We start from the raw sequence: 26,151 nt of genomic DNA on the forward strand, positions 1-26,151 counted from the left end.
GCTGAGGGAGAGAAGCCCCCTCCAAATAAGCAGTGGCCCCAACCCCAAGCCCACCCATGCCCAAAACTGCCCTGAGACTGCCTCAGCAGCAGCCAATGCGACTGACCTGGGGGCTGCCCAAGCGGCTCCTGGGCCAGCCACATGGGGCTGCTGCAGAAGTCATGGAATCCGTGACCTCCGTGACAAACACTATATACCACAGTGTGGACACAGCCTGCTTTTCACTCAGCATGTAGCTACACCTACTCTACATGCCCCCACCAGTGGTGTGCCTTTCAACTTGCAGATATTTGACACAACTGGAAATTTCTTGACTCACTTTACCTTGAGAATATAAGAAAGTTAATACTAATTCTTGTTCTGATGGTACTTCATTACAATAGATTACAAAAAAAGTTTGTAGCATAGACCTTGTTTTAACAGATTGTTAAACTCACTATTGCATACCAGCCCTGTGGAACTACTATAATAGCTTATATAGCAGAGTAATATTAGGAAATTATGTATTTTAATCCATCTAAATCAGTGATTCTCAAATTTTTCTTTTCACGGACCACTTGAAAATTGCTGCGGGTCTCGGTGGACCACTTAATGATCTTTCCAAACATTGTTTATACCATTAGCTATTGGATAAAAGCACTATATAAAAAAATAATAATAAATGTTTTTTTGTTCTACAAATAAAAGCACACAACTCATATTTTAATAACAGTTGTCTTATCTTTCTAATGTGATGGATGTTCCCTCTCTCCCCTGCCACTGCAGCGCCTGAGCTGGGGCTGGGAAGGAGGGGGGGTCTCTCCCTCTCTCCCCCACCATGGCAGCCCCCTAGGTGGGGCTGGAAAGGATCGGGGATCTCTTCCCCGTCACAGAGCTGAGGCTGAGGGCCACCTCTCCCCGGCAGCTGCAGCCCTGGAGCTGGGGAAAGTCGACTCTTTCTCTGACCACCGCAGACCTGCATGTTCCAGATTCCCCCCTCTTATCACTCCACTGCTCCCTCCCACTTACCCCTTATTCCCCCCAAGGCCACCACCCCACCTTACATGTGCATTATCTCCAGGGTCCAGGTACGTGGCTCCTGTGTGGCTCCACTAATTAGGGGGGTGGCCCTTCATTCTCTCATGTGCAGCCGCCCAGGTGTGCACCTTAGAGGGAACTATCCACGGACCACCTGAATGGAGCTCGCAGACCACAGTTTGAGAATGTCTGGTCTAAATGATATTTTTGGAAGTGAGAGACGACAACTCTTTGCAACACTCCAGCTCTCTGGAGATCACTAGGAAGTGCTCCATGGACCACGCTTGAGAATCTTTGCAAGATTCCTGAGGTCCATACTCTACCTTCCCTAGATAGAACTTTGAAGGAACCATCAGTCCACAGGCTCCGTTTGATTGGACTGGCCACTACGATAACTCAGAGTGTTGAGAACCACGTGCTTCTCAACCACTAGGATCAATGAACCTTTGATGTCTTGAGTTTGGTCAGTCTCTTGCTACCAGACCCTCATATTTTTGTGGTACATTGGAAATAAAACCAGGAGAGTTACAGATCCTGTCCTGGTCCTAGTCAGGTAATAACCAAGGGCCTTCTTGATGTTATCTAGTATGGCATCTAATCTCTGCTAGATGTGAATGAAGTTTAGGGAAAAATACAAGAAAGTTAAGTGTCTGGTTAAAATAGAAACCTGAAACCACTTTAGACAGGAATTTGTAGTGAGGACACAGGGCCATTCTTACAGAACATAAGTCACAATGGCCTGGATCTCACTAACAATCTGGGCTGATAATGCAGCAATGCAAAATGCAATCTTCAGAGAAATTGTACGAAGAACTGTCTGACAGGAGTTTGAACCAGGGCCCCCATTAGCTTTGTAAGTACCAGTTTCAGATCCCATTAACAAAGGTGGTTCACACAGAAGAAGGAATACATGGAGCAAGTCTTTGGCAAACTGCATTACTGTAGGGTCAGCAAAGATTAACAGTCCATGCATTAGAGGGTGGAAAGTTGAAATGGTAGACAAATGAAGGGTGCTAGCTCATATTTTTGACATATATGTAGCAGAAGACCCAAAACCAGAAGTAATGGAAGGCCACTTTGGATTTACTCTTTTCCGAGTTGCTCAGAAGGAAAATCTCTTCCATTTCATCAACTATGTTTTCCTAGTCAACGGCTTCCTGTTTTCCAGTATTAACCTCTTGACTTTGACAAAATACTCAGTCTAGTGCTCCCAGAAATCCAGAAGTCTAGTTGTCAGCCTAATAAGAAAATCAGAATCTGGGTGAAGAATCTTGCCCTGATTCTGAGACAAACGTTCTGGTAAACTGGGATGAAAAATTTGCAATTCTGTTTTCAGTTCTAGGACGATGGAGAACTGAAATTGCATAACTCAGGCTGGAACTAACAGAACCACCGTGGGTTGCAAGTCTCGAACAATGTGCTAAGGTAAGCACCTCAACACACTCCACAGATGTCAATTACTATTACCAAGGGAGACATATGGAATTGTCCTCTGGCACGAAAGCTTTCATAGCTGTGAAAGCTCAGAAGTCCAATCCCCACCTTTGTGCTAGGATTAAAAAGGACTTTGTTTATGTGAATCCCCAAGAACACTGCGCATTCCCTAGGGCAAAAGACACTCCCTACGGAGACTGAGCTCTTATAAGCCAATCACAGTTACAGCAAATATAGATGTCCTTTCCCCGGTTCTTTCCTGAGAAAATACTACTTTGAGCTACAGCAGAGGTGCGGCTGTCACAAACCTTCACATCTTTAACTTGGGCAAAAACAGGGATTTCACCCACTTTCGCCAGGCCTGTAAGCAGTCACTTCTTGCAAAGGGCCTTTGACATTAAAGTGCCCTTTTAATGCAGATTCTGCCAGACTCCACAACTTGCTCCTTAAGAGTCTCTCCAACAGCAATTTAAAGATGACCCTCCTAATCTTTTCAGGTTTCATAGGAGAAAGCAAGATAGATCAAACACCTATTCAAATTGTGACCATCTCCCAGGTACCAGACATTGCACATAACCATCAGTGACCAGCGTCAAAGTGTTTTATGAAGCGCAAGGCTTGAAAGGCCTGCCTTCCTAGTCACCTCACCATGGTGCCATTGTGTCAGCAGACCCTAACAAAAGGGAAAGAAAAACAAAGATAAAACAGAACAGTACTGAAAAAGGATGGTACGGCAGTGCAAGAGCTGAGCCCAGATGACACTTGAAAAAAATATGTGAACAGTGGGGGGGGGGGGGGGAGATACTCTAAAAAAATCCTATTTAATTGTTCACAAACAAAAATCCCTAGAGAGGATAAGGACAAACCAACCCAATGAGGGACGCATCAAGAACACTGAGCTATGCCAGCCCACTTCTCTTTTAGCAGTCTAACGGAAACAGGTGGGTCTATGCCTGCTTTTATGCCCTTGGAATTCGCAGGGTGGAAGAGGGTGGGTGCACACATGGCCCCAACAGACACTGCTTACTCGAAGTTTCCAAGCTGATTAATACCAAATGGCACCTTCCAAGACTGAAGATGGGCAACTGCGGAAGGAAAAATTTATTTCCTTCTTGAACTTAAGGTCGCCAACAGTTCCCAAATTTTGGCATGCCAAACTTTCCCAAACCTCTCCACTCCCCTGACATATTATGACTGCCACTTTTTGTTGGATTGGAATAGTTGAGTTTGAGGTTGAGTAAAGAAATGTAATTTCTTGTGTGGCATGAGTTGAACCCAGGTAACTGCAGGCAGATCTAAAGTTCTCCCCACTAGAAAAGGTTTGTGACAGAATTTAATCATGAATGTAGCTGTAACACCCACCTCTGCCCTCTAAAATTCATAAAACTTAACTAAAGGTTAAATACATGTTTCAGTTATCCCCAAAAGAAATGGTATGAAGAATCATATAGTCTCCAGTGTAAAAGCAGTTTATTCTAATTCCAACTGGTCTAGTACAGCATTAGCCATGAAGAAAATGGCACTCTCAGCCAACTTGTATTTTGGTGCCCCAGACCCCCACTGCCTCCCCCAATCATTGCCACTGGCCCCCACGGCTTCCCCCGCCCTCCTCCCCATCACCCTTGGCCCCCGCTGCCTCCCCGGACCCCACTTCCTCCCCCAACCATTGCTCCAAGTTCCCTTCCATGACCTTGCACTCCAGGCCAGCTCTGCTCCTCGCCTCTTGACCATGGCACCCACCCATAAAGCCAGCCCTGAGCATTAGTTACACCCAGAGAGATATGTTATTCCAAGATCTGATTAGTCTTTGGTCCATCAATGGCTATTGGCCAGGATGGTATCTCTAGCCTCTTTTTGCCAGAAGCTGGGAATGGGTGACAGGGGATGGATCACTTGTTTATTCCCTCTGGACACATGGCATTGGCCACTGTCAGAAGATAGGATACTGCCCTAGATGGACCTTTGGTCTGACCCAGTAAGGCCATTCTTATGTTTACTTCTGCTTGCATAAAGACGTTTATACTCCCTGAGAATTTTACTCTTCCTTGCATGTGAGGCAAGTTATCAACGGCAGGTCATTGCCAATCACAAAGTGCAGAGTCCTGCACTTAGGACAGAAGAATCCCATGCACTGCTACAGACTAGGGACCGAATGGCTAGGCAGCAGTTCAGCAGAAAAGGACCTAGAGGTTACAGTGGACGAAAAGCTGGATATGAGTCAATAGTGTGCCCTTGTTGCCAAGAAGGTCAATGGCATTTTGGGATGTATAAGTAGGGGCATTGCCAGCAGATTGAGGGATGTGATCGTTCCCCTCTATTCGACACTGGTGAGGCCTCATCTGGAGTACTGTGTCCAGTTTTGGGCCCCACACTACAAGAAGGATGTGGAAAAATTGGAAAACGTCCAGCGGAGGGCAACAAAAATGATTAGGGGACTGGAACACATGACTTATGAGGAGAGGCTGAAGGAACTGGGATTGTTTAGTCTACAGAAGAGAAGAATGAGGGGGGATTTGATAGCTGCTTTCAACTACCTGAAAGGGGGTTCCAAAGAGGATGGATCTAGGCTGTTCTCAGTGGTAGCTGATGACAGAACAAGGAGCAATGGTCTCAAGTTGCAGTGGGGGAGGTTTAGGTTGGATATTAGGAAAAACTTTTTCACTAGGAGGGTGGTGAAACACATCTAGGGAGGTGGTGGAATCTCCTTCCTTAGATATTTTTAAGGTCAGGCTTGACAAAGCCCTGGCTGGGATGATTTAATTGGGGATTGGTCCTGCTTTGAGCAGGGGGTTGGACCGGATGACCTCCTGAGGTCCCTTCCAACCCTGATATTCTATGACTTTGAAAATTTTCTAGTGTGTGCTATAACTAATGAGGCTTCCCCCGCTCAAAGAACAGAAACTCACTTTTGTGTGATCTTGTCATTTTATCAGATTTGCCAGATGCATCTTTGACTCGGTTATGGTATTCTACAAGGAATGTTCTTTCATGTTCAAAAAAGTCATCTACATCCTAAAAGACAAAACGGTATTTAGAAAACAGATTCAACTATCTATAATAATACACAAGAAATTTAGTATACAATCATGATTGTGTACAATTAAATACTTTATAATACGTGTAAGTGAACTCTGTACAGATTTCGTAAAACACCCTATATGAAAGTCAGTTTCTACTTCACTGACCTGCCAAGTCCCACAAGATTTGATGTTTGCCTGCAATGTTTTAGCCTTTATGATAATAGGTGTTGCACACCTAGAATCCTTAACACATGGTTAGCAGGTAGGTGAAAGAAAACTGATTTTTAAAGATATGGTGTTTCATAATGCATTTGTAATTTACTAGGGTGGTTGTAATAAGTACCTTCCACCTCTATGTCACCAGTTCTATTAAGACTCAAACCAGTAACGAAGGAGAAGGTTCATTACCATCCATCAGCTGGTTAGCGAAATAGTTAGATATCTGGTCTCAATTGCAGTATTGCATCCAGTTCTGGGCACCACACTGGGAAAGACGTGGGCAAATTAGACAAAGTCCAGAGAGAGCAACAAAAATTATTAAAGATCTAGAAAACATTACCTATGAGGAAAGATAAAAAAACTGAGTTTGTTTTGTCTGGAGAAGAGAAGACTGAGGGGGGACACATGATAACAGTCTTCAAGTATGAAAAGGCTCTCATAAAGAGGAGGGTGATAAATTGTTCTCCTTAACCACTGAAGACAGGACAAGAAGTAATGGGCTTAAATTGCAGCTAGGGAGATTTAGATTAGACAGTAGAAAAAACTTCCTAATCATAAGGGTAGTTAAGCACTGAAACAAGTTGCCTAGGCAGGCTGTGGAATCTCTATGATTGGAGGTTTTTAAGAACAGGCTAGAAAAACATCCATCAGGAATGGTCCAGATCAGTGGTTCTCAGCCAGGGGAACATGTACCCTTACGGGTACACAGAGGTCTTCCAGGGGATACATGAACTGATCCAGATATTTGCCTAGTTTTACAACAGGCTACATAAAAAGCACTAGCAAAGTCAGTACAAACTAAAATTTCATACGACTTGTTTATACTGTTCTATATGCTTTATACACTGAAATGTAAGTATAATATTTATATTCCAATGGATTTATTTTATAATTATATGGTAAAAATGAGAAAGTAAGCTATTTTTCAGTAATAGTGTGCTGTGACACTTCGATATTTTTAGGTTTGATTTTGTAAGCAAGTAATTTTTAAGTGAGGTGAAATTTGGGGTATGCAAGACAAATCAGACGCCTGAAAGGGTAGTCTGGAAAGGTTGAGAGCCACTAGTCCTGCCTCAGTACAGAGTACTGGGCTAAATGACCTATCGAAGTTCCATCCAATCCTAAATTTCTATGATTCGCTGTTTCTGTCCAGTACCTAGTACAGAGGCATCTACCTAAAAAGATTAACACCACAACTGTCACAATTAGACACTTCTGTTGTCTCTGCAGAGATGCTATGAACTGAGTGTGCAAGGACATTGAAGTACTCTGCCATCCAGACCATTCAGATCATGCTGAAGCATATAGGTGGGTAGACGCAGACAATATGAACAGTTACTGCCTATTTAATATCTGCTCTGTGGACAGAAGACTGGGTTACAGTATTGCTAATCTAGCCCCTTTCATGAGCACTACTCAAAAGAGAAAAAAAAGGTGAACAAAAAGCCTTAACCACCTTCATTATTAACTAATACATAGGAAATACATCATGCAACAGCATTCATGTGATACACAATATGAATGAATATGGTAGTTCTCTCTATATTGTTTTGAAAACAATTATTATGATGATTGGGAGAAGCCAAGATGTCTAAATAGCATTACAGTGGACGCAGATTTACACTAGGCAAGAGTCTGAAACATTACATTGACACTATCTTTTCTCCTTGAATAAGAGTTTTTTTATATATATATTGCCCTTTAGACTCTCTTTTGCACCAGAACTAACTCATGGCTGTAGTACCCGCATCTGATGTCTCAAGAATACAATTAGGAAAGTTACATAGGGCTTGAAAAATCCACTTGCTAGTGGGAAGCTTTCACTGGAGCACAGAGGGGATGAAGTCAACAGTTTCTCCAGAATTTAAGGTTTCATTATACAAGCACGTTTCTAGTCAATACAATTCCAAAGATAACTTTCCAATCATTAACTGAATAAAAGATTCAATATTGTCTTCCTGAGTCTACAGGCAGCTGCAATGCCTAAGAATTTTGAATATCGCAGTGAAATTGTCCAGACTTGTTAATTTCACTGGGCACTGGTAAAATAGTCAGAATCATCTGTTTCACAATGCTATTTGGGAAAGCTATAAAGAGCAACATATGAAGGATAGGTCCATCAATGGCTATTAGCCAAGACGGTCAGGGACCATCATGCTCCGGATGTCCCGAAGCCTCTAACTGCCAGATGCTGGGAATGGACAACAGGGGATGGATCATTTGATGATTGCCCTGTCCCATTCACTTCCTTGGAACCATATGGCTTTAGCCCATTGGAACACAGGATGCCACTGTTGGGCTAGATGAACCATTGGTCTGACCCCAAATGGTCATTCTTATGTTCTTAACCAAAGCAGGTATCAGAGTTATTCATTGGGGGAGGGAAATGGCCCCTATCCACTCCACCCCTCCACCTTCCTCCTCCAAAAAAAAAAAATAAATAAATAAATAAATAAATAAAAGGGCTGGAGAAGGGATAAAACCAGGAATGCCTTCCCTGTGGAAGCAGCCAGATAGTTCTGGAAGGTGACTGGGGTAGGGGCGGAAGGAGACCCAAAGCCTCTTTCCAGCAGGTAGATATGCAACTTTAAGGGCTGGTCTTCAATGCTGGGGTAAGTCGTCATAAGATACGCTACTCCAGCTACGTGAATAACATAGCTGGAGTCAACACAGCTTAGGTCGACTTATCCCAGTGTCTTCACTGCTCTGCATTAACAGAAGATGCTCTCCAGTTGACTTACCTTATTCTTCTCGGAGAGCTGGAGTACTCTGGGTTGACTAGAGAGCGCTCTGCCATCGATTTAGCGAGTCTTCACTAGACCCACTAAATCGACACCTGCTGCATCAATTGCAGCAGCATCAATCTCCCCATAGTGAAGACAAGCCCTAAGATTACAATTCCTGCTATCCAGAAGAGAATAATATGAATGATGAAACCTCCAGAAAGGGTCCCAGGACAGCACCCTTCTCAGTAGCTGGTGTTGCAAGGGGCTAGACATCTCAAGTTGCTACACCTGGGCTTTGCTGGTGCGGCCCCAAGTCCCTCCACCTTCGCCTCTTTTGTATCTACCTCTGGCAAGTGTATAATAAATTTGTGAAGCCCTGAAATGTACTTGGCATGCATTTGGTATTTGTCTCCTTTTGTAATCATATTTGATTTCAATTCAAAGAGATACAGTTTCAAAAAAATTACTAAACATTTTATTAACATGCTAGAGATGAATCACCTTTACTCCTGAAACAATGACACCATCTGCTGATTTAACCATGTTTTTAAAGAAGTCTTCAAGTTTCTCTTTCTTGTTTTTCCCACGAACACTCAACTGAAAGACAAGTTCACATCTCAAGTTAGCACAGTCTCTGAAGACAATAAAAGCAGTGAATTCATTTCTGGACTGAGAGGAGCTAGAAATTATACTAGAAACTGCAAGTCTTGTACCAGGTTGATGTCTGTTTGCCTAACAGTACATTGTATAAATAATGTGGACGATGCACCAAGTATTACTAATACAACATTTTGCATTCTACTGGTTATTGACCAGACTTCCTTTAACATCTAATGTGAGTTTTGGGAAAACATGCAACTCCATAGTATTTGGGAAGAATACTGAATGTATCTGTATCATTTCAGCTACATTCATTCTCAAATGTCCTCATTTTTTTATACACAGTAAAAGGAAGCTACTGACAAGTTAGCTAATGTCACTAGCTCTTCCTTTGCTGCTTACAATTGCAAATTACTTCATCTTCAGGAACTTCTAATCCATCCCCCTCCTTGCTTCCACTGAAATCATCCCTCTCACACCATTTCCCCACATCCTTTCTTCTGTCCACCTAACTTTCCAGATCTGTGGGGCCAGAATTCCTGGACCAGCTTTGCTTCTTCTGCAGCAAGTACTGAGTTGACCTTCTATATATCAGAGAACCAAAAGTCATGTTTCAAGTTAAGAAAAAGATCTATTACCTGAGGTTTGGTTTTAGTTTTATTTTCAATTTTCAACATTGAAGGTAGTGCAAGAGATATAGTTACATTTAGTTACTTAAAAAAGTAATTGAGGCACCACTATTTAGACAATATACACCATCATCTCAGAAATAGGTTTTTAGGCAAGTTACAATACATAACGACCTCCACTTCACTAGCCCAGTATTAGGATTCCAACTCCAACGCAGTATGAAGACAGCTTGTATTGGTTACTTCTCCATATATTTAACTAGTTTAGCTATCACAAAACTATTCTGCTTCTCAGAGATTTTTGTCATCTTGGCATAATATTTAACAACCATGTTATACTGAAGAAGAATCTGTAAACTTAACAGAACCTTTTACCCATCATAATTTTTAATCAAAGAGTTACTCTTGGAATGCTGTCTTGACGAGAACTAATCACACTTGTGTTTTACAAAACAGTGATAATGATAGTTTGTTTCATCATGCTCTCTCTTTCAAAACACCTGAAATCAATTAAAGAATAGGTGAGTAAATATCTTCTTGAGCCACAGCAAATGGTGACTGATTAAAAAGCGTTGCTAGTCTCCCGTAAGTATTTTTTCTGACTGGGCTACAGTTCAAAAACTATAAATTAAGTCCTGAATGCCAATTACCCAGATGGCAGAAAAATGAACTTTGACAGGGCCAGCTAATTTAATTTCTTAAATTCTAAATCCAAAGAGGTTTGGTTAAGGAATCACTGTAAATTGCTTCAGGAGATCAAGTGTTCTACCCATTTTCAATCATATCATGAAAGTACATCTTGATTACTTTTGCTACTGAATCAGTTTTCAATACTCACATCCTGATTATATTCCAAGAAGACATGGAAATTTAAATCTTTTCTCAAGATAGGATGTGCTGCCACACGACACAAGAACACTTCATGCATTGCAACTGTCTTCTTGAATATTGCCAGATATTCACTAGAAACAAAAAACAAGTACAGTGACTACACAATAAAGAATTAAAATTCCACCCAAAACAATTAATTTTTATTAAGCCGACTGCAGAAAATAGAAACATCCTCGTACACAGACAAAACTAAGGAATGCTAAAATATTTTACCCTAACCTTTGATGTACTTGATGTTAGTATATTATGTGGTATTTAATGTGTGCACTAAGAAGGTAATGTTAATACACGGCAAAAAATTTAATCCTTTATCATATAACATAAGCAGACATATAGAGATAAATACAACAAATATTACAGGCCTTTTAAATGAGGATACAAATTCCATCTGTGTGTTAGTTCCACTGGAAGTATAACCCCATTTATCCTTCCCATAAACTATCAAGAACTAACAAGATGCAAAACTGTACTACACAAGCAATCGCGTAGCCTATTGTGAATATTCCTTCCTCTATCTCCATCTTGCCTATTTGCTCCCCTCAACTCATTTGTCTGTATTTTGTCCATTTAGCTTGCAAGCTCTTTGGATCAGGAATCTTATTCCATGTCTGAAGTGCCTAACACACACTGGGTGCTCTATACATGGATCTTTTGCTTAATTTCCCTTTTGGAACGGTTGTAAGATTTAGTACAGTAGAACCTCAGAATTACGAACACCTCGGGAATGGAGGCTGTAACTCTGAAATGTTTGTAATACTGAACAAAACGTTATGGTTGTTCTTTCAAAAGTTTACAACTGAACATTGACTTAATACAGCTTTGAAACTTGACTATGAAGAAGAAAAATGCTGCTTTTAACCATCTTAATTTAAATGAAACAAGCACCGAAACAGGTTTCCTTATCTTGCCAGATCGTTTTTTTAAAATTTCCTTTTTTTTTTTTTAAAGTAATTTATATTTAACACAGTACTGTATTGTATTTGCGCTTTGTTTTGTCTCTGCTGCTACCTGATTAGAAACCAGAAATATGCACTGAGGTGTGTGGTTGACCAGTCAGTTTGTAACTCTGAGGTTTTACTGTATATCAAAAGTAAGTATCATGATAAGTCAGTTGTCCAGTTCAACCAAACTAGATTTTAAGGCAATAATTGAAGTTTAGTTTATGGTGCAAACAAAAGATTAATTAGGAAGAGGAGCATCTACTCCTGTCAATACTAGTTTACTATAGTTTATTTTATTTTGTAAATTCAATTAACTGACATGTTTAGTAAACTGCATTGATTGTACAGAAATAAGAGGAAAGAGGCTTCTTTTATTCCCCCTCAAGTTAACAATGAAATGGCTTAGATAATTGACACACTTGCTTCCACTACGTGCAAGGAGGGATCATAAGATTTACATACCAGCAAACCAGCAGGATCAGTGTTGGGAGATGTTTGATCTCTGTGAGAGCAGTAGTCATTCAGTGAAGACAAAAAAGAAGGATGCAGAGGATGGAGGTGGCAGTAGAAGAAACCCCAAGGTTTCTGTGTTATCCAACCCCTAACCAGACCACAAAAGAATCATGATCAGGGCCGCTGGAAAATCACAGATTCTTCAATATTTATTGTGCTCTGCTAATTTCCAGTTTTCTGGTGTATGAAGTATACGTGTATATTTCCTCTGCTGTCAAACCATCTCTTGCACACCAGTCTAATACAATACTTTTAATACACTAGCTCACAGCAGCTGGATGCTGAGAAGTGCTAATTATTTTCTTGCCAGTTCAGTGCTTTGGTGAGAAGTAATCTAGTAGCAGTGTAAATATACACCTGAAAACTGAAATCAGGGAGGGAGGAGAAAGAGCAAAGAGGTCCATGGATGAGATAAAAGAAAGGGGATGGAGCAAGGAAAAAGACTTTCCTATATGACTCAACACAGAGTACTAAACCTTACAACAAATCCTCCGATCACTATCAACTGCATAACCAGGGAAGTCACTATTTCCAAGAAACTGTCCTACTGTAAAATTATGTATTCCCAATAAAAAAACATGTCAGGCAGTTACCAAATTTCCAGTTCTACAGAACAGAAGTTTGATAATTGCCCATTAACAACTAACTACTGTGATTGTACAAGCTCCTATTACTTCACACTGATTTGAGAGCTCTTCTGCCTTGCCTATGTCTCTCACTAACAGTAACTAAAGATAGAAAGTAAAATTTGCATTTTTAGTTATTACTAGGGCACATGCAAAGAAAGCAGCTCAGTCCATATTCATGGTGAAACAAAAGATTTATACAAGTACATAGTAAAAACAGAAGAGCAGGTTATCAAAGTCTGATTGAAGCTGCCTTCATAAGTGATCTGTAGAGAAAAAGGTTAGTTAAGACCTAATACCTCGCCTTTACAGTTTGTTCTTGAAGGATTCTTTGTAAAAACAAAAAAAGCTAACTTCGTTTTCCATTTTCAGTGTGTATTTATATGACCCCTTTATAAAATTCGCACAATTCTGGGCAATAATTTATACAATTTTCCTGATGGCTCTGATCATGATAATTGAGATAACACTGGTTATGTGGTAACTGCGGATGCTCAAACCTGCATCTTCCAGAAGGGATCACTGTTGTGAAATGATTAGAAGTATGGAATAGCAGAGAGCACTAAAAGGCAATTGAAACATACAAACACACAGAGCACTAAATAAAATATACATACGCTTCCAGTTCTTGTTTCATCTTGGTGAACTCTTCCTTAGTCATCGATCCTTCTCCTTCTCCAAGTTTCTGTAGTTTTTCCCTTGAAGCGTCAAAGTCAGGCCTGGGTGGTGCTGGTGGAATCTGTGAAATGAGTCAGAGTACTTTTGAATTCCTCACCTTCTTAGTCAAAGCTAAAGCCCTTCAAATAACGGCACAGTAATGCCCTGTCTAAACTACACAGTTTTATTGACAAAAGTCAGCTTTTGTCGACAAAACAGTTGAGGTGTACACACTGAAATGCTCCTCCCGCCGATGTAAGTCTTCTGCTATGCCAACATAATAAAACCACCTCGACGAGCAGCATAGAGCTTTTTGCGACACAGTTAGAGCGATGCAGGATCAGTGGACATACGTCAGTTGGTTATGTCACCTTAATTGGCCTCCAGGTGTCCCACAAAGTCCATCATGACCGCTCTGGCCAGCAATTTGAACTCTGCTGCCCTGAAGGTACACAGGTATGCGCCCCTCCCCTGTTTAAAGACCCAGGGATTTTTGAAATTCCTCTTCCTGTTTGCTCAGTGTGCATAAGTCATACAGCATCTTCCCAGCTGACGATGCTGGCTTTACCCAGCAGATGCTCTCCCACATGGAGCACACTAGAGCTGTTGGATCTGCTGAGTACATGGGGAGAGAGGCGGCTGTGCAGTCGCAGTTTTACACCAGCCATAGAAATTTCGAAACCTACAGGCTGATTGCTAGTGGCATGCAGGAGAAGGGGCACGAAAGGGACACACAGCAGTGTCATGCTAAAATCAGTGTCATGCAGACATACCAAAAGGCAAGGGAGGCCACCCATCACTCTATAAGGAGCTGCATGCATCCTTGGTGGCAACTCCAGCTACACCACCAAGGCCCCATGGATACTTTGGGGAGACTGGAGGCAGCAGCCAGCGGACTTGAGCCCAATGAGGAAGTGGTGCCGGAGGACAATGTGCAGCACACGGCAAGGTCGTCCAGTGGCGCAGCAAGTCAGGACCTCTTCACCACTCCAGAGAGGTCTAGCCAGTCCTAGCACTCCAGCTCTGCATCCCGTGTGCCAGGAGAGGGGAGCTCCAGTAAGTGCTCATTTTGCTTTGATACTGCACAGTGAGAGGAGATTGAGCTCTCGTGTATTTTGTTATATGGTAGAGGATGGATAAGAGAGAAATTAACAACAGAGCCTCTCCATCTACGCAGTTGGATCACAGCAGAAAAGTTTGTTAATGTACAGAGGGATGTCCTGGGAATCCTTCATAGAAATCTCTAGGAAGCTTTCCTGTAGGTATTCTGCATTTCTCTGCCAAAGATTCCTTGGGAGACCTGCCTTATTTCTCTCCCTACTATACGAAACTTTGCCGTGCAACCCAGCAATTATTTCTGCAGGGAACAGAGTGGCACACAGGCGAGTAGCATACAGAGTTGGTTTGAAGCCCTATGCATGCAGGAGCTGCACCCTTAGGAGAGAGATATAAGGTTTGATTACTCTAGCCTGTGGAAAAGGGCACCAATATTCAGAATAGGCCCCCTAGACACTGAAAGCCCTGGTCTACACTAGGAGTTGAGGTCGAATTTAGCAGCGTTAAATCGATTTAACCCTGCACCCATCCACACGACAAAGCCCTTTTTTTTTTTACACTTAAAGGGCTCTTAAAATCGATTTCCTTACTCCACACCACAAGGGGCTTATCGCTGAAATCAGCCTTGCCGGGTCGAATTTGCGGTACTGTGGACGCGATTAGACGGTATTGGCCTCCGGGAGCTATCCCAGAGTGCTCCATTGTGACCGCTCTGGACAGCGCTCTCAACTCAGATGCACTGGCCAGATAGACGGGAAAAGGCCCGCGAACTTTTGAATTTCAATTTCCTATTTGGCCAGCATGGCAAGCTGCAGGTGAGCGCAGAGCTCATCAGCACAGGTGACCATGATGGAGTCCCAGAATTGCAAAAGAGCTCCAGCATGGACTGAACGGGAGGTACGGGATCTGATCGCTGTATGGGGAGAGGAATCTGTGCTATCAGAACTATGTTCCAGTTTTTGAAACACCAAAACATTTGTCAAAATCTCCGAGGGCATGAAGGACAAAGGCCATAACAGAGACCCGAAGCAGTGCCGCGTGAAACTTAAGGAGCTGAGGCAAGCCTACCAGAAAACCAGAGAGGCAAACGGCCGCTCTGGGTCAGAGCCCAAAACATGCCGCTTCTACGATGAGCTGCATGCCATTTTAGCGGGTTCAGCCACCACTACCCCAGCTGTGTTGTTTGACTCCTTCAATGGAGATGGAGGATTTTGGGACGAGGAAGATGATGATGAGGCGGCTGTAGATAGCTCACAGCAAGCAAGCGGAGAAACCATTTTCCCCGACAGCCAGGAACTCTTTCTCACCATGGACCTGGAGCCAGTACCCCCCGAACCCACCCAAGGCTGCCTCCCAGACCCGCCAGGTGTAGAAGGGACCTCTGGAGAGTGTACCTTTTAAAATAGTATACATGGTTTAAAAGCAAGCATGTTTAAAGATTAATTTTCCCTGGCATTCACGGCTCTCCTGGATGTACTCCCAAAGCCTTTGCAAAAGGTTTCCGGGGAGGGCAGCCTTATTCCGTCCACCATGGTAGGACACTTTACCATTCCAAGCCAGTAGCACGTACTTGAGAATCATTGTAGAACAAAGCATTGCAGTGTATGTTTGCTGGCATTCAAACAACATCCGTTCTTTATCTCTCTGTGATATCCTCAGGAGAGTGATATCATTCATGGTCACCTGGTTGAAATAGGGTGCTTTTCTTAAGGGGACATTCAGAGGTGCCCGTTCCTGCTGGGCTGTTTTCCTGTGGTTGAACAGAAACGTTCCCTGCTGTTAGCCATGGAGACGGGGGAGGGGCTAGCCAGGCGGTGCGGGGAGGCAAAATGCAACCTTGGAACGAAAGCACACGTGCTATGATGTAATGTTAACAGCAAGGTTTACTGTGAAAGAGTGTACCCATTGTTCTATAAAATGTGTCTTTTTAAAAACCACTGTCCCCCTTTTGTTTTCTCCACCAGCTGCATGTGTTTCAAGGATCACAAGATCTTCTCCTTCCCAGAGGCCAGTGAAGATTAGAAGGCGAAAAAAACGCACTCGCGATTAAATGTTCTCTGAGCTCATGCTGTCCTCCCACACTGAGAGCACAGAGGAATGCGTGGAGGCAGACAACGTCAGAGCGCAAGAAAGCACAAAATGACCGGGAAGAGAGGCGGCGGGCTGAAGAGAGGGCTGAAGCTGAAAGGTGGTGGCAGCATGATGAGAGGAGGCAGGATTCAATGCTGAGGCTGCTGGAGGATCAAACTAATATGCTCCAGCATATGGTTGAGCTGCAGAAAAGGCAGCTGGAGCACAGACCACCGCTACAGCCCCTGTGTAACCAACCACCCTCCTCCCCAAGTTCCACAGTCTCCTCACCCAAACGCCCAAGAACGCAGTGGGGGGGGACCTCCGGCCACCCAGCCACTCCACCCCAGAGGATTGCACAAGCAACAGAAGGCTGGCATTCAATAAGTTTTAAAGTTTTAAACTTTTAAAGTGTGGTGTGGCCTTTTCCTTCCCTCCTCCACCACCCCTCCCGGGCTACCTTGGCAGTTATCCCCCTATTTGTGTGATGAATTAATAAAGAATGCATGAATGTGAAGCAACAATGACTTCACTGCCTGTGCAAGCGATGATCGAAGGGAGGAGGGGAGGGTGGTTAGCTTACAGGGAAGTAGAGTGAACCAAGGGGAAGGGGGGTTTCATCAAGGAGGAACAAACAGAACTTTCACACCGTAGCCTGGCCAGTCATGAAACTGGTTTTCAAAGCTTCTCCGATGCACACCGCGCCCTCCTGTGCTCTTCTAATTGCCCTGGGGTCTGGCTGCACGTAACCAGCGGCCAGGCGATTTGCCTCAACCTCCCACCCCACCATAAACGTCTCCCCCTTACTCTCACAGAGATTGTGGAGTGCACAGCAAGCAGTAATAAGAGTGGGAATATTGGTTTTGCTGAGGTCTAAGCGAGTCAGTAAACTGCGCCAGCGCGCCTTTAAACGTCCAAATGCAATTTCTACCACCATTCTGCACTTGCTCAGCCTGTAGTTGAACAGCTCCTGACTACGTCCAGGCTTGCCCGTGTATGGCTTCATGAGCCATGGCATTAAGGGGTAGGCTGGGTCCCTAAGGATAACTATAGGCATTTCAACATCCCCAACAGTTATTTTCTGGTCTGGGAATAAAGTCCCTTCCTGCAGCTTTTGAAACAGACCAGAGTTCCTGAAGATGCGAGCGTCATGTACCTTTCCTAGCCATCCCAAATTGATGTTGGTGAAACATCCCTTGTGATCCACCAAGGCTTGCAGCACTATTGAAAAGTACCCCTTGCGGTTTATGTACTCGCCGGCTTGGTGCTCCGGTGCCAAGATAGGGATATGGGTTCCGTCTATGGCCCCACCACAGTTAGGGAATCCCATTTCAGCAAAGCCATCCACTATGACCTGCACATTTCCCAGGGTCACTACCCTTGATAGCAGCAGATCTTTGATTGCGTTGGCTACTTGCATCACAGCAGCCCCCACAGTAGATTTGCCCACTCCAAATTGATTCCCAACTGACCGGTAGCTGTCTGGCGTTGCAAGCTTCCACAGGGCTATCGCCACTCGCTTCTCAACTGTGAGGGCTGCTCTCATCTTGGTATTCATGCGCTTCAGGGCAGGGGAAAGCAAGTCACAAAGTTCCATGAAAGTGCCCTTACGCATGACGAAGTTTCGCAGCCACTGGGAATCATCCCAGACCTGCAACACTATGTGGTCCCACCAGTCTGTGCTTGTTTCCCGGGCCCAGAATTGGCATTCCTACGCATGAACCTGCCCCATTAGCACCATGATGCCCACATTGTCAGGGCCCGTCCTTTGAGAGAAGTCTGTGTCCATGTCCTCATCACTCTCGTCAACGCACTGACGTCGCCTACTCGCCTGGTTTCGCTTTGCCAGTTCTGGTGCTGCATATACTGCTGGACAACGCACGTGGTGTTTAATGTGCTCCTAACTGCACAAGTGATCTGAGCGGGCTCCATGCTTGCCATGGTATGGCGTCTGCACAGAAAAAAGGGGCGGAACGATTGTCTGCCATTGCTCTGACGGAGGGAGAGGTGACTGACGACATGGCTTACAGGGAATTAAAATCAACAAAGGGAGTGGCTTTACATCAAGGAGAAACAAAAACAACTGTCACACAGAATGGCCCCCTCAAGGATTGAGCTCAAAACCCTGGGTTTACCAGGCCAATGCTCAACCCACTAAGCTATCCCTCCCTCTGGTATTTCAGGCAGGACTGAATCTCCATTAAAGTTTTCAAGGTGCCCCAGACAGACCTCACCAAAATGACTGTCGGCCGTTGATTTCACGGAGGGAGGGGGGAGCAAATGAATACAAAACAAATCTGGTCTATTTCTTGTTTTGATCCACTCCATCTATCTTTTACATCTTTGGCTGGCAGCAGACAGTGCAATAGGAAGAGCCATCCTCCTCTCCTGCCTGCTCACCGTAAGATGGTACAATAGGACTGCCTGCAGGACTAAAGGGAATGACCTGGTCGAGTCACTCCTAATTTAGTCCCTGCGCCCATGTCTGCCCAGACGCTCCTGACCGACCTTACCAAGGCGACCAGGAGCACCTTGGACACGATGACTATGGTTTTCAGTCCCATTGCACTGTCTGCTGCCACAAGGCAATGGGTTGCTGCTGCTGCTGTGTAGCAATGCAGTACCATGTCTGCCAGCACCCAGGAGACATACAGTGACAGTGAGCTGAGCGGGCTCCATGTTTGCTGTGGTATGGCGTCTGCAAAGGTAACTCAGGAAAAAAAAGCACGAAACGATTGTCTGCCGTTGCTTTCACGGCGGGAGGGCCTGACGACATGTACCCAGAACCACCTGCGACAATGTTTTTTGCCCCATCAGGCATTGGGATCTCAACCCAGAATTCCAATGGGCGGCGGAGACTGCGGGAACTGTGGGATAGCTATCCACAGTGCAACACTCTGGAAGTCGACGCTAGCCTTGATACCGTGGAAGCACTCCGCCGAGTTAATGCACTTAGCGCATTTTGTGTGGGGACACACACAATCGGCTATATAAAAACAATTTCTAAAAAAACGACTTCTATAAATTCAACCTAATTTCGTAGTGCAGACATACCCAAAGTAACCCACTTTGCAAACCATCCTTTATCCCTTCTTGCCCATTATCCCTTGCCCACCCCCACGAACTCACCATAATTGGGACTCGTGCTGACCTCTGTGTTAACCAAGGGACAGTGAGTAAGAGGTGAGTGTAAATTTTGTGATTCATGGCTGGGAATGCATTCACAGTACAGTCTCTGTTCATTGTTTCTTTGGCTTCTGCAGATGTGCCCTTGAAGACCCACTCCTCCAAACAAGCAAAGCACCTCCATCAGATAAGGCGGCAACCCAGAAGGAGTAAGAAGGATATGTTTCACAAAGTGCTGGAGTCAACAGATGCAGCACATAGCCAAACCAGAGCATGGAGGGAGACAATCAAAGAAAGACTCAGGCTGGATAGCCATGAAAAGCCACAAGGGCAGAAGCAGATGATAAAGTTCCTGAAGGGCCAGACAGATGTTGAAGTCCCTCATTAACCTGCAATCTGAGCACATCTGTGCCCGACTCTCCCTCCAGGCACTACAGAACTCCAGTCCGTGCCCTCCCCAAACTTCCCCACCGCATTCCTCGCATGTTCCTGGTCCCCCACAGTACTCCATGCATTCCACACAGAGACTGATTTTCCAACGAAAGCTGGAGTTACAGAAGTTTGTTTTATCCCATTATTAAAGTTGAATCTTTTAAATAAAATGAGTCTTTATTTGTGACATACATACATCTCTCAAACACAGTGGCTATGGGTAGCAATATTTGCTCCTTGCAATTAATGATCAAGAAGCAAGTACTACAGGCAGCAAGTAAACATTGCCTGGCCGAATGCATTACATAAAGATACATTACTGGGAATCAGTGTCAAAATGCTCCTTCAAAGCCTCCCTGATTCAAATAGCCTCCCGCTACACATCTCTAATTGCCTTTGTATCTGGCTGCTCAAAATCAGCAGCCAGCTGCTTGGCCTCAGTGGTCCACCCCTGGGGAAATTTTTCCCCCCTCACTTCACAAATATTATGCAAAGTACAGCAGGCCACAATGACCATCAGAATATTTTCCTCACTGAGATCTAACTGGCCAAAAAGACAGCAACAGAAACCTTTTAACCAGCAAAAGGCATATTCAGTGGTCATTCAGCACCTGCTGAGCCTGTTGTTAAAGTGCTTCTTGCTGTTGTCTAGACTCCCAGTGTAAGGTTTCATGAACCATGGGACTAAGAGGCAGGCGGGGTCTCCAAGGATCATTTCCTTATCCCCCATTAGAATCTTCTGATTTGGAAAGAAAGTCCCAGCATGCAGCTTTCTATACAGTCCAGTGTTTCGAAAGATGCATGCATTATGGATGTTCCCTGACCTCCCTACATTTATGACAGTGAAACAGCCATGGTGATCCACCAGCGCCTGCATGACCATAGAGTAGTAGCCCTTTTGATTGATATACTCCATCACAAAATGGTTGCAGGCCAAATTTGGGACATGTGTTCCATCTATTGCCCCGCCACAGCTAAGGAATCCCATTGCCTCAAAGCCATGTATTATTTCCTGCACTTTACCAAGAGTCACAGTCCTTCATAGCAGGAGGCAATTAATGGCCCTGCACACTTGCATTACCAAAACCCACGGTGGATTTTCCGACTCCAAACTGATTTGTGACTGACTGGTAGCAGTCCAGAGTTGCCAGCTTCCACACAGCAATCACCATTCACTTTTCCACAGGGAAGGAAGCTCTCATTCTGGTGTCCTTGCACCACAGTGTTAGGGTGAGCTCCGCGCACAGTTCCAGGAAGGTGGCTTTGAGCACCCAAAAGTTCAAAGGCCACTGCTCGTCATCCCATGCATGCATCATGATGCGATCCCATTGCTCAGTGCTTGTTTCCTGATCCCAGTACCAACAGTCCACTGTAGCAAGCTGATCCGTGAATGCCAGCAGCAATCTTGAGTTATTTTGTTTCCATGGCAGACAGCAGAACAGACACCACTGATTCACTCTGTTTCACACCCCATGAAATACTGCAGTACCAGCAACATTGTGTTCATAATGCTCATCACCAGAATAGTCAGCAGCTCAGGATCCATGCTGTGTCAGGCAGAGACAGTGGGTACGCAATTTACAAAGGCTGTTGAAAAATGGCACAAAACGAAGTAGGAAGCCCACGGAATGATGGAACGGAAATAACTGCATCACGGGACGGCAAGCACATCTCCATCATTCACCACGATCCGTTCCCAGAACTCCCAGTGGCAAAGGATGACAAGTTGCACAATGGGATAGCTACCCATGATGCAATGCTCTCTGTGTTGCTGCAAGAGCAACAACTGTGGACGCACTCAAGCCAACACAAACAACACTATGTGGATGTGCTCTACCGATGTTATTAAAGTAACTTATGATCATCGACTTAATACTGTAGTGTGGACATGGCCTAAGTTGCTTAAAGCTTTTTAGATCTGAACTCCTGCCATTCTCCTCCCTGCTCATAGTTAACACTCTTATGGCCAAAAGTCACCTGATGAACAATTTATGGAGCATACTATCCCAATGCCCCATGATAATCTCTTTTCATATTACTAAAATGTTATTTTCTGGTTCCAATAATCACTTACAACTAGCCTTATGAAAATTAAACACCATTTCTGATTCACTTAATTAACTTCAGTTAACTATTCTAATGTTTCCTTTAAACAAAGGGGACATAGTCAAGGTATTTTCAAAAATTGTTTTAATGCCCTCCATTCATATTTTCTGAAAAGCATGAAATTGGAGTTATTTTTCTACCATTATTGCTAGGCTGCTGGGATTAAAAAATACATTTGTTGGAAAAGAGATACGATCTTCACATACAGAAAATAAAGACACAGTAGGTAAAATTTTGGGCCACTTAACCTTTTAGTTATTTTATAATATGGTGCACTATAAGTTAAAACAATTCACCTTAACTGTTCCTGAATTACTAAGGCTATGTCTATACTACAAGCACTATAGCAGCACAGCTGCAGCTATGCTGCCGTAGCAAAGACAGAAGGAGTTTTTCTATCGCTGTAGTAAATCCACCCCCTTGAGAATTCTTCCATCCACCCAAAGGTGTTCATACCAAGGCTTAGGTCAGTTTAACTACATTTCTCAGGGGTGTGAATTTTTCATCTAGCCTGTACACCAGGAAGGAAAATTATGCTGAAGTTTGAACATGTTAATATAAACTGTTTAAGAACAACTTCTCATTTCACTTTAAGCCCTTACTACATACTCAGAAAAATTAATCTCAAAGCATTAACAAACTGACTAAGGGCTGATCTACACTGAAAATTTACATCTGCAAAGCTAAGTCTCTCAGGGGCATGAAAAATCCACACCTTTGACAGATGTAGCAAGGCCAACCTAACTCCAAGTGTAGACAGCACTACTTCTTCCACTAACCTAGCTACCACCTCCCAGAGAGCTGGATTAACTACAGTGACAGGAGAACCCCTCATCGCTGTGGTGAGTGTCTACACTAAAGCGCTGCTGATGTACCTCTATCATTTTAAGTATAGACATAGCCTAGGCAAACAGGTTTGTTCTTCTCAAGTACCTCTCATCTCTTCCTTTTCAGGATGAAAAAATTAATATGATCAGATTTGTGATCAACTAAAATGGTGCATTAGGATGGACAATGTGCATAAAAGTACTAAAACTATTTTTGTAAAAAAAACCCAATATTTTAGTTTTGAATACTCTTAAAAAACCTTCAATTAAATGTGTAAACTTAACTTCAAAAAGATAAATGTCAATTATTTCCTTTTTAAAACAATTTATTGACTTTAACGCTAGCTGTGTTTACAATTACTTCTTTCATCATGTAACTAACTACTTTGGAGACATCCATTCCCCAAATGCCTGAAGTAAGTCCGAAGGGGGAAGTCCTCTAAATTATGCATTATGTTTTCTTTGTCCTACTTTAAACCATATTTACTATTTTCTTTGAATTAATCCAAAGTGAAAATTGATTCTCCTCCTCCTAGAGGAACAATTAGTAATGGAACAAAATTCCAAGAATACTGATGACTTTACAGCTTAATACTGAACTCTTTATTGCCATTCCAACTACAAACAAAGGAAACAAAAAAAACTTAACTCAACAAACACTAAGTTAAACATTAATTCCTGAAAACAGGTATGCCAAGTTTCACAGTTCACGTGTCTTCTATGTTTTAATAGGTTTAGACTAAACTATACAGTTGTAACATTAAGCCACTCAAAATTCTTGGAGCAAAGAAGAGACAGGCACAATGCAATAAAACATGTTATAACTAAGATTACACTGGCTCACCGAAGAATGTGTTTCAACATCTGAGTTTGTGAAATTGCTTAACGCAACGTAGGAAAACTTCAGGGCCTGATTTTGAGAGAGGAAGAGCACCTATAGCACCTATTAGCTTTAAATGGTATAGGTGCTCAGTACATGTAATAATCAAGTCCTCAGTCTACAGTATTTCATAAATGAACAAGACAAATAAAATGAAAGGTTTAGAATACTTACGATGTAGCCGGCATAGTCTTCATTTTCAACGAAGGAATCATGAAGCCAGATAAACTCCTCATGTTGCCGAACAACAGAAAATTCATTTTGTTTAAAATTTGGTAAAGAACTCTGCAAAGAAGGGGGCTTTTTTCAGATTTAAGTATTCAGAAGTTTACACTACTATATCACGTTCTATAATCTCAATGCTGAAAAGTAGTCTACAACTAGAAGAACAGTAAAACCACCTTAAACTCTACTACAAGTAAGCTGCATCCTGAGTAAGTTTATCTTCTAAAGTTTTGTAAGATAAAAGTAATCTATTTTATAGTAGTAACATCATGAAAAGACAGTACCAATAAACCATCAAATCAAGCAATAAGTTACTTAGAAAATTAAAATGTAAACCTGAGGCAGAACATACTACTATCCTGAAGTATACTGTTCAAGTCTGTAGTGAATAATGGAGAAAACAATGTACACCACACTGAAAAATACAAGTGTGTGTAGAAAGGCCTGCCAATAATTTAACAAAGTAAGTGTGGGAATCACATGGTAAAACAGAGTAATCTATAGAGAATCTCAAGTAAGTTCTCTTAAGTAAGTTATGGTTTTACCTTTTAAATCAACATTTTTTGCATATACAACTTGAATTTTCTTTGTTGATTACTTGAGGCTGACAGTGTCTCTCTCATTTTTTAGTTAATTTATTACTCTTAAACATCATCCAGATACAAGGCTGGGTTTACCTTGGTATGAACAGTGAATTTCACTTTGTCCCTCTCGCTAAGAGCATCTGAAATATCCACTTGCAGGGCAGCATCAGTCTGGAGATCTACATTTATTGCTCTAAGCTAAACAAAGAACATCAGTTTAGACTTAATAAAAACTAAACGAAAATAGCACTTCATTTCTCATTCAGCATGAGCTGATACTGCACTGATGGGCATCCTTACAACACAACAGATGGAAAGAACAAAACTACAAAATGTAAAAAATAGAGCTAGTGAGAAAACAAATCCAACCCACATTTCTTGCAGTGCACAACCATGCATAGCCATTTCATTTACTATGCTTCCTTGTTTGTGCCCTATTATTAGTATTTGCATTTCTCATTGTATATTGTTTGTTAACTTTCTCACAATTCAAAAAAGCAAAATACATTGTAAATTTTAAAGATTTTGAATTCTAAACAGACAGATGTTTTTTTCCCTAATTTTTACATTATTTTATTATTTACAAACACACAACTCTAAAGAGCATGTAATATGAATAGATAATTTTAAAGGTGCCCTCAAGAGGGAGAGGGGGACAGTTTATGCCTTTTGTTTTTTATGATATTCAAAGGAATGATTTATTTTTAAAAAGTCTTTTCAATTTTTTTTTTATTAAAAACTCTCATCTTGTCTACTTTAGAGAATATGTCTGGCCAGAGATGTGTTAGGATATGTGTAGAGTGGCTCTCATTTGAAGTTTCAATAAGTCAGCCTGAAGATTCTCATAATCTACTAAGAGGAAGTGGATCTAAAGATTCAATTTAGGCCAAATATTTCAATTTTTCAGTTAAGTCTGAACCAACAAAGACAAAATTCACAATCATGGCAGAAACTGCGGATCAGGTGCTTCACTCGTTCTAAGGAAAAACTAAAGCCAGAAGAACTAGATGGTGGACTTCAGCTTAAGTGCTGTGGCTAACAGCACTCCCTCCACCAACTAAGTCTCTCAGTAGGTGCCAAAAAAAGAAGAGTCTGGGCTCTGAAGACAAGAAGGGGGTGAACAATGGCTGCTGCCTTGCCTCTGGATTGCAGACTCCCCCACCCACAATGGCAAAAAAAATTCTTCCAGGAGTTACTGCTGTTCCTTATCTGATAGTGGAAGAATAAAGAGGTAAGAAGGAGATCAAAGGAGAAGCAGGATCTAAATCGGGGTGGGCAATAATTTTCGCAGGGGGGGGGCCACTCCACGAATTTTGGTAAGTTGCCACAGGCCGCACATTTCTACTATATTAATGGAGGGAGTGCGGGGTCTGGGGGGGAGTTTGGGTGCAGGAGGGAGCTCCCGGCTGGTGCAGTGTGTTGGGGTGCAGGAGGGAATGAGGGGTATGGGCTCTGGGAGGGAGTTTGGGTGCAGGAGGAGGTTCTGACCTGGGACAGCAGACTGGGGTGCGGGAGGGGGTGCAAGGTGCAGGCTCTGGCCAGGAGGTGCTTACCACAGGCGGCTCCCAGCCA

At 42.9% G+C, this 26,151-nt stretch overlaps 1 protein-coding gene across 3 annotated transcripts in view; it reads right to left on the reverse strand.

The window, feature by feature from the left end:
* Positions 1–26,151, reverse strand: part of SNX6 (sorting nexin 6) — a 54,285-nt gene that overhangs the window by 19,449 nt on the left and 8,685 nt on the right. For 2 of the 3 annotated variants that reach the window (XM_048853955.2, XM_048853954.2), the window contains exons 3-8: positions 24,673–24,777; positions 23,945–24,055; positions 13,234–13,355; positions 10,484–10,607; positions 8,918–9,013; positions 5,358–5,463 (exon numbers count right to left, since the gene is read on the reverse strand). In XM_048853955.2, the coding sequence (XP_048709912.1) occupies positions 5,358–5,463; positions 8,918–9,013; positions 10,484–10,607; positions 13,234–13,355; positions 23,945–24,055; positions 24,673–24,777 (664 nt within the window). The remainder of the gene's footprint in view (positions 1–5,357; positions 5,464–8,917; positions 9,014–10,483; positions 10,608–13,233; positions 13,356–23,944; positions 24,056–24,672; positions 24,778–26,151) is intronic. The other variant, XM_048853957.2, reaches the window with a different exon arrangement.

Source organism: Caretta caretta, chromosome 6, assembly GCF_965140235.1.
Source record: "Caretta caretta isolate rCarCar2 chromosome 6, rCarCar1.hap1, whole genome shotgun sequence".
Classification (NCBI taxonomy): domain Eukaryota; kingdom Metazoa; phylum Chordata; order Testudines; family Cheloniidae; genus Caretta; species Caretta caretta.